At 44.5% G+C, this 9622-nt stretch overlaps 1 protein-coding gene across 3 annotated transcripts in view; it reads right to left on the reverse strand.

The window, feature by feature from the left end:
- Positions 1-532: 532 nt before the first annotated feature.
- Positions 533-9622, reverse strand: part of RBX1 (ring-box 1) — a 17769-nt gene continuing 8679 nt past the window's right edge. For 2 of the 3 annotated variants that reach the window (XM_008058129.1, XM_021712377.1), the window contains 2 exons: positions 6546-6631; positions 533-1162 (listed from right to left, as the gene is read on the reverse strand). In XM_008058129.1, coding sequence (XP_008056320.1) covers positions 1150-1162; positions 6546-6631 — 99 coding nt within the window. In that variant the 3' untranslated portion in view covers positions 533-1149. The remainder of the gene's footprint in view (positions 1163-6545; positions 6632-9622) is intronic. The other variant, XM_021712379.1, reaches the window with a different exon arrangement.

Raw genomic sequence — 9622 nt, forward strand, 5'->3', positions numbered from 1 at the left:
GGAAGGATCACCTGAGCCCAGCAGGTTGAGGCTGCGGTGGCTGTAAGTGTGCCCCTGCACTCCAGCCTGGATGAGAAAATAAAACAGAAATTTAAAAAATGGTTTTAAAAGAATAAAAGCCTACCCCTTGTTATTTTCGAGTCAGAGTCTCATTCTGTCACCCAGGTTGGAGTGCAGTGGCACACTCACAGTTACTGTAGCCTCAACTTGCTGGGTTCAGGCAATCCTTCAGTCTCAGCCTTTCAAGCAGCTGGAACTACAGGTGTGTGCCACCACGCCTGGACACATTTTTATTTATTCTAGAGTTGAGGTTTTGCCAAATTGCCCAGATTGGTCTCAAACCTGGGCTCAGGTAATCCTCTCACTTCTGCCTCCCAAAGTGCTAGAATTACAGGCATGAGCCACTGCACCCAGCTTATTAATTCAATTTTAAGAGACATCAATTTTTAACTTAAGTTCATAAACTATTCTTTTGTCAGCCAAGATTATATATTAAGTTTTTTTTCCTAAGTTAAGAAGAGAAAGCAACACATCATACACAAAAAAATTTAATTATTTGTATAGTGGTTTTTACATTTTACATAGCCTCTTTCTGTGGCCATGTGAGGCCATTTGGTCCACAGAGACCCACATTCTAGAGGAAAGCTCAAGAGTAGAGCTGCGACTTGCCCAAAATGGGGCTGTGGAGCCAGGACTCAGAGCGGAGCTGGATGACTCTGACTGTCAAGGTCTTCTCTCCTTCAGCTGCCCACTGCTGTCACCCAGGAGGAAGACAGGGCTAACTGCTGTTTTCAGGCACCTGGATCCACGCTCCTCTTCACAGTCCAGTTTCTTATGACTAAGCGATGCGCTCACAGGACAACCCTGTTCCGGTTCTAATGGACAAACTTCATTTTCAAAAGTTAACTTTACAGCATCAGAAAAGGAGACCCTTCACTTATGTTCATTTTTTCCACATATACAAGAGACAGCATCTGTGCTAGAATCCAACAGGACTTTATTTGACACAGAATACAATAAGGCTGCAGGAAAAGCAAACTGAAAAGACAAAGCGGAAAAGACACAGTTTTATCTATTTTATAATTAAGTTACAGGAGGGCAAGTCATTAAGTAACAAAACAGTTAAGCTTGATGGAAGAATTCTTTTTTCTAGTGCCCATACCTGAAAGAGAAATTAAATTACTTTTATTAATCCCATGTTTGTGACTATAAAACTTGCTTTAACATACTGAACAGTTTTACTTTTGAGTCAGAGCCTCACTCCTTCACCCAGGCAGGGGTATAATCATGCAGGGGTATAATCATGGTTCACCAGTCTCGACCTTCTGCTTCAGCCTCCCGAGTAGCTGAGACTACAGGCATGCGCCTGTATTCGGCTGATTGTTTTTTTTTTTTTTTTAAGAAACAAAGTCTCACTATGTTGCCCAAGCTGGTCTTGAACTCCTAGGTTCAAGCAATCCTCCTACCTTGGCCTCCCTAAGTGCTGGGATTATAGACATGAGTCACCCACACCCGGCCTAATATGAGCAACTTTATTTATTTATTTATTTTTTGAGTTGGAGTCTCACTCTGTCGCCCAGACTGGAGTGCAGTGGCCGCTCCCGGTCACCACAGCCACGACCCGCTGGGCTCCGGTGATCCTTCCGCCTCAGCCTGCCAAGTAGCTGGAACAGGCTGAGCCACCGAGCCCGGCCTTATTTATTTATTTTTTGAGTTTGAGTCTCACTCTGTCGCCCAGGCTGGAGTTCAGGGGCACGCTCACAGCCACCACAGCCTTGACCTGCTGGGCTCAGACGATCCTTCCACCTCAGCTTTCTAACTAGCTAGAACTACAGGCACGCGCTACCACGCCTGGCTAATTTTTGGATTTATTGTAGAGATGAGGTCTTGCCAAGTTGCCCAGGCTGGTCTCGAACCCACGGGCTCAGGCAATCCTCTCACCTCAGCATCCCAAAGTGCTGGGATTATAGGCATTAGCCACTGTGCCTGGGCAATATGAGCAACTTTAGATATAACTTAGAAAAGATGTGAGTGACCACAAGTATGCCCAGAGTCGGGTAACAACACTGGCTTCTGACTGCCACTGTGAATCCCTTTTCATCTCACCACTCTTCATAACATCTCACCTACTAAGGGCCTTCTCTGTGACTCAACCATACCCACCTGACAGGTGCCAGACAGTTTGAGCTTTTGGGCTCCCCTGCCTCTGGCAGTCAATTTTATTTCTTGTTTTTTTTAATTATAAAGATGTGGGGTACAATTCGGGGTTAGGTACACAAACGTTGATTATGCAGGTACCCTTGTTGATAAGGTGTGCCCCTCCCTCCCCTGGCAGTTTCCCTCAACTGCCAATCTGCCAATCCCACCCGCCCTCCCTCAGCAGCCAATGTTCAACTCAACTCCAGTACTCAGGCATATTTTGGGTAAGGCACATACTGAGAATAGCAATTGAACAAACTTCAATCTATCATCAGCTCCAATGACAGTTCTGATTACATTCAGCTATACAGAAAGAGAACTGTGGAAAAGCTAGGCATGGATTTCAGGGGGTTTCTGATTTCCTCAGAAGCCAACATTTGGATCTAACAAGATTATAAAAATAAACAACGACAAGAAATTTCTTCCACATAAAAACAAATTTTTTGAACATAAGATGCCTCATTATTATCTTTTTTTTTTTGAGTTGGAGTCTCACTGTCACCCAGACTGGAGTGCAGTAGCCGCTCCCGGCCACCGCAGCCTTGACCTGCTGGGCTCCGGCGATCCTTCCAAGTAGCTGGAATTACAGGTGCGCGCTACCACGCCCGGCTAATTTTTGATTTATTGTAGAGATGAGGTCTCGCCAAGTTGCCCAGGCGGGTCTCGAACCTGCGGGCTCAGGCAATTCACTCACCTCGGCCTCCCAAAGGCATGGGATTACAGGCTGAGCCACCGAGCCCGGCTGTCTTAATTGATCTTTTTGGGCAGTTAGCCTCTGATTAAAATAATTTGTTATATGGATAGAAACCTGGGCGTTAGAACTCTGGATCGCAGCTTCAATAATCCAGAAAGACTATTAGATCCCTTAAGTACTTCTCATAATAAATGCACTTGAGGCCACGCTCGGTGGCTCAGCCTGTAATCCTAGCACTTTGGAAGGCCGAGGTGAGTGGACTGCCTTGAGTCCGTGGGTTTGAGACCAGCCCGGGCAACCTGGCGAGACCTAGTCTCTACAATAAATAAAAAATTAACTGGGCATGGTAGCATGCGCCTGTCGTTCCGGCTACTTGGAAGGCTGAGGTCGAAGGATTGCCAGAGCCCAGCAGGTCAATGCTGGGGTGGCTGTGAGTGTGTCACTACACTCCAGCCTGGGCCATAAAGTAAGACTCCACCACAAAAACAAACAAAAGAAATACACTTGAATATTGTCCCCAAAAAAGATGGGCCAGGCACGGTGGCTCACTTCTGTAATCCCAATACCCTGGGAGACTGAAGTAGGAGAATCACTTGAGTCCAGGAGTTCAAGACCAGCCTAGGTAACAGTGAGACTGCCTCTCTACAATTTAAAAATTTGCAGTCTGGGTGCAGTGGCTCATACCTATAATCCCAGTACTTTGGGAGGCCAAGGTGAGAAGACTGTCTGAGCCCATGGGTTCGAGACCAGCATGGACAACTTGGCAACACCTCATCTCTACAATAAATAGAAAAAATTAGCCAGACGTCGTGGTGTGCACCTGTAGTTCCAGCTACTTGGAAGGCTGAGGCGGAAGGATCACCTGAGCCCAGCAGGTCAAGGTTGTGGTGGCCGTGAGCATGCCACTGCACTCCAGCCTGGGCAACAGAGTGAACAGAGTGAGACTACAACTCAAAAAAAAAAAAAAATTATGCTGGGTGTGGTAGTGTTCACTTGTAGTCCCAGCAACTTGGGAGGCTGATGTGAAAGGATCATCTGAGCTCAGGAGTTCAAGGCTACAGTGAGCCATGATTATGCCACTGGGCTCCAGCCTGGATGACAGAGTGAGACCCTGACTCAAAAACAATAAACAAATAGATAAAAGCAAAAGTACTATACCAATAACAGATTTCCAAACATTTTGCAAACTAAAAGAATTCTATTTCTGCCAGGCATGGTGGCTCACACCTATAATTCCAGCACTTTGGGAGGCCAAGGTGAGAGGATTGCCTGAGCCCACGGGTTTGAGACCAGCCTGGGCAACTTGGAGAGACCTCATCTCTACAATAAATCAAAAAATTAGCCAAGCATGTTGGCACCTGCCTGTAATTTCAGCTACTTGGAAGGCCGAGATGGAAGGATCCCCTGAGCCTGGCAGGTCAAGGCTGGGGTGGCTGTGAGCATGCCACTGCACTCTAGCCTGGGCGACAGAGTAAGACTCCAAATCAAAAAAAAAATAAAAATAATTCTATTTCTTTTGTTTTTAAACCTAGGAATATCCTACTAATAAAGACATATTTAAGGCCTGGCGCGGTGGCTCAAGCCTGTAATCCTAACCTTTGGGAGGCTGAGAAGAAAGGATTGTCTGAGTCCACGGGTTTGAGACCAGCCTGGGCAACTTGGTGAAACCTCATCTCTACAGTAAATCAAAAAATCAGGCATGGCGGTGCCTGTCTGTAGTTTCAGCTACTTGGAAGGCTGATTTGGAAGGATCACCTGAGCCCAGCAGGTCAAGGCTACAGTGGCCGTGAGTGTGCCACTGCATTCCAGCCTGGGCAACAGAGAGAGACTCCGACTAAAAAAAAAAACCAAAAAACAAAAACAAAAATAAAAAATTAGAAATTCTAAAGTCCATCAATATAGACTGATTTTTTTTTTTTTTTTTTTTTTGAGAGTCAGTGTCTTGCTCTGTTGCCCAGGCTGGAGTGCAATATCATGATCACAGCTCACTGCAGCCTCAAACTTTTGGGCTCAAGTGATCCTCCTGCCTCAGCCTCCAAAGTAGCTAGCCCTACAGATGCTTAACACCATGGTCAGCTAATATGTTTAATTTTTTGTATAGGTGGGGTTTCCCTATGTTGCCCAGATTGGTCTCAAACTCTTGGCCTCAAGTGATCCTCCTGCCCTAGGCTCCAAAGTGTTGGGATTATAGGAGTGAGGCACCATGCCTGGCCTTAATTTTTTTAAAATGATGGTACATCTACATAAATGTTCTGCACCTATTAGAAAGGAGGTAGTTTGACATTGTGGAAATGGAAAATGTTCAAAAGGTATAAAATGAAAAAAGGCGAATGAATGTATAGAATGCTCACATATATGTTAAGAAAAAGACATGTGTATGTATTTATATGCACCCATATAAATGCCAGTACATACATGGAGATAGTCAGAAAGGCTACTAAGAGGCTGCTGCTGATGGTTAGCTTCAATGAGCAGAAGTAGGGGCTTAAAGTGAGAGACTCAGGCCAGGTGCCAAAAGTCTGTAATCCCAGAACTTTGGGAGGCCAAGGTGAGAGACTGCCTGAGCCCAGGGGTTTGAGACCAGCCTGGGCAACTTGGTGAAATCTTGTCTCTATAATAAATCAAAAAACTAGCTGGGCATGGTGGCATGCACCTGTAGTTCCAGCTACTTGGAAGGCTGAGGAGGAAGGATCGTCTGAGCCCAGCAGGGCGAGGTTGCAGTGGCCATGAGTGTGCCACTGCACTCTAGCCTGGGCGAAAGGGTGAGACTCTGACTCAATAATAAATAAATAAATAAAGAGAGAGGTTCATTTTCTGTGGTATATCCTTCTGACTGTCTGAATTATTAAAATTTTACCAAGTCATATTTTATCCATATAATAACAAAAATTTAATCAAGATAGACATAGGCCAGGCATGGTGGTTCATGCCAACAATCCCAGCATATAATCCCAGCACTCTGAGAGGCTAAAATGGGAGAACTGTTTGAGTCTAGTTCAAGATCAGCCAGGGCAACACAGTGAGACGCTGTCTCTACAAGTAATAACAAAATTAGCCAGACAAGATGGTGCCGCCTTAGTCCCAGCTACTTCAGGGCTGAGGAGGGAGGACTGCCTGAGCCTAGGAGGTCAAGGCTGCGGTGAGCTGTGATCGTGATCGTGCCACTGTACTCCAGCCTGGTGAGAGTGAGACCCCCAACTCAAAAAGAAAAAAAAAGACATAAATGCTATATCAAAATTTACCAGTATGAGATAAAGCAATGAAATATGATAAGTAGATACACGTCTTGCCCAAAGCTACCTAAAATTAGGTAGCCCATGGAACCTCATTAGGGATGTAATTTTGGAAATATTTAATTAATGTTAATTAATTAATTAAATTAACATTTTACAGACTCCTACGTTTTCTACTTTCATAGTCCCTAGAAGGTTGGGAAACCCTAGGCTACCAACATCTAATGTTGGTTAATACTTTGTGCATATTCCAGTAGATAACTCCTAGCTTAATTAGCCAAAGTCTAGTTTTAAAAAAGAAGGCATGGTCCATGTCTCTGTCTTCTAAGACAGTGCTCCTTCCAACTTTAGGTAAGTTAGAGAATGGCACTGACCACAAAACCCAGTCTGATAATGTCAAAACAATCAGAGATACCTACTTTTGGAATTCCCACTCTCTGTTGTCCAATGGACACACCTGTCGTGTTTTGAGCCAACGAGAGATGCAGTGGAAGTGAAAAGCATGCTGAAAGAAAAGATACATTTTATTAAAAATAACTCTGTGCAGGCTTTGCCATATACTGACAATATGTCCCACAGGACGGTGGAGTGGGTTACATACAGCAGGCTAAAAAGAACAAAAGGAGACAACAATGAGAAGCAAAAGTTCAACAACTGATTACACCTTGGCACCTTGGTTAGGTACAAAGATATTTCCAACAAAACATTTGTTAGAAATGTTATTACTGCTGAAGAAAATAATTTTCTGTTGTACCAGTGAGCTCTCTCTTCTTGTCTTTAAGGGAATATGGAAGGTGGCTCTCTGGAACCATTCAGTCTGGAAGGGGATGCTTCCACTTTTCTTGGGAAAGGAGGCCCCTGACCACATGCAGGCTCCAAACTTCCTCATTCTTGAACCCCAGCTCCCCCCACCCACCCTGCCTCCTGTCTTTGAAGAATGGGAACCCCAGGAGCAGAGCCTTCTCTCCAGCCCTTGACCATTGCCGCCCACCCAAAACTGAGACAGGCCTTCCCCAACCTCCCAACACCCAGCTTTGCTCTGTTCAAAGGAACTTTACTTCTAGATTTAGTCACAGACTTATTGATATTACAAGAGCTCAGTACTCTAAAAGCCTTTAATGGATGAGAGACTTTGTCTTAAAAAGGAATTGAGAATTTTTAAAAATTAAGGTAAAAGGAAATATTATGAGGGGCAAAGAGTACACAAGCCACTAAAGGAGCATCAAAGGACTTATTTCATGATCAAGACAGCAAGTACAGACAAGAATACCAAGAACACTGGTAACTGACAGGAAGCAAGAAGTTGGCTTCAATTTGGGAAAAAGAAAATCTGTGTGCAGCTTTCTGGTGTGGGTTAATAACATGCAGATGATAACCACAATCTCTCTACTATGAACATTTATTCGCCTCCCCCTGCTCATAAGGGTACTAAGACAGAGCAGCAAGTGTTCCTCCTTATTTCATCTGTGACCAGTGGGCTGAGGCGGGGCACAGGGGAGAAGTACTGACACCCCAACAAACAACAGAAGCTTTACAGGCTTGATTTAACAGTTTTGAAATCTGGTCAGTATGTTTCCTAAAGCATGCACAGAACTTAAATAATCATATAATATGGATTATTATCTTGTGAACTGCCTTTTGACAAAAGCAAAAACATTATTCAGTAACTAAGAGGATCCACAGTGCCTGACAGAGAGGAACACGACTCAGGGTGGCACACTATGCGTACTCAACAGGACCAATATTCTCCCAGAGTAAGAGCCTTTTGGAAGATCCCTTTCTGCTGACTCTCAAACAACCACTGTGAGAAAAAGATGAATTTCCAAAAGGCAGAAAGTGGAAACATTTTTCTCAACCATCAAGTATTGGAAACAGGCTCATGTAAGGTGTATTTGAGACACCCGTCTCCCCCTACCTCTCCCACTAGCCACTGTGCAGCACCACAGCGTTCTTGTATTGCCCAACTATCTCAGAAAATACTAAGTGCTGCGGGGACAGAAGGTTTGTAAATGAGATGTCAGGGAGATGACAGTACCCCTGAACATTTCTGATCCCAACCTTCCTGTTAACAATCTAACATATACTCATGGGTATATTTAACAAAGTACAATTTACAAAAGATAAATTTATAGTATTTTATAGTTTACAGAAGATGTTGACATATGTTACCTCATTTGAGCCTCACAGCAACTCTGGCAAGCACATGACAGATATTATTATCTTCATTTTACACACAGGAAACTGAAACCCAGACAAGTTAAGTGACTTGCTTAATTCCTGGAGCTGGTTTGTAAAAGACCTAGAACTAGAACCCAGGACTACCCCAGAGGCTGCTGCCACACCATGGTGGCTCTCCTTTATGGCAGGCTCTCTGAGTTAATCTCTCTCCCCTCAGCCTAATTTAAGAAGTCCACTCACTTTTCCTTCCACACAAAGAAACATGGTTCTTAGTATATGTCTGAATGCCAGGGAGAGCAAAGAGCCCAATATATTTTCTTTAGCCCCTTAAATGATGAAAGCTGCCCCTTGGCCAATGCTGGCTACTCTGGGTAAGGAACAGAGAACCTCATCTCAACAGGAAAAAAATACTGAAAGCTAGCATTTATTCAGTAACCTCCTCCCCACCCCAAATCTGTACGTATATAGATTTTTTTTTTTTTGAGTTGGAGTCTCACTCTGTCGCGCAGACTGGAGTGCAGTGGCTGCTTCCGGCCATCGCAGCCTTGACCTGCTGGGCTCCGGCGACCCTTCCGCCTCAGCCTTCCAAGTAGCTGGAACTACAGGCGTGCGCTACCATGCTCGGCTGATTTTTGATTTATTGTCGAGATGAGGTCTCACCAAGTTGCCCAGGCGGGTCTCAAACCCACGGGCTCAGGCAATTGACTCACCTCAGCCTCCCAAAGGTGCGGGATTACAGGCTGAGCCACCAAGCCTGGCTTATTTAGATTTTTTAACAAACATTTTTGTTTATCTGCCAGGAGCTGTTCTAAGCACTTTTTAACATAAATCATCTAAATCTAATTACAATTCTATGTGATCTACTATTAGCTCCATTTTACATGAGGGAACCCATGATTAGAGATGTTAAATCCTTTGCCTGAAGTCACTTAACAAGTACATTACAGAGACAAGGAATAGTGGTCTGATTCCAGAACCTCTTAGTCCCGTGTCATGAGCTGTAGGTCCTGTCCTCTTGGCACAGGGGGTCCAGACAGGACAATTTTAGCTCATATGACTGGGACTACACGTTTTAAGAATGAATTTTTAACACATGCTAGAAATAACATACTGATGTTTGTTATCCTTCACAGCTGTCACACTCTGGAAGGCTGTACATTCAGTACAATGATGCTGCACAAAACATTTCTGGCATGAGCCATGCTAAAAAAAAAAAACTTAGCCGGGCTCGGTGGCTCAGCCTGTAATCCCGTGCCTCTGGGAGGCTGAAGTGAGTGGATTGCCTAAGCCCGCGGGTTCGAGACCCGCCTGGGCAGCG

The sequence above is a fragment of the Carlito syrichta genome, unplaced genomic scaffold, assembly GCF_000164805.1.
Source record: "Carlito syrichta isolate Samal-C Ts95f unplaced genomic scaffold, Tarsius_syrichta-2.0.1 Scaffold303220, whole genome shotgun sequence".
Lineage (NCBI taxonomy): Eukaryota > Metazoa > Chordata > Mammalia > Primates > Tarsiidae > Carlito > Carlito syrichta.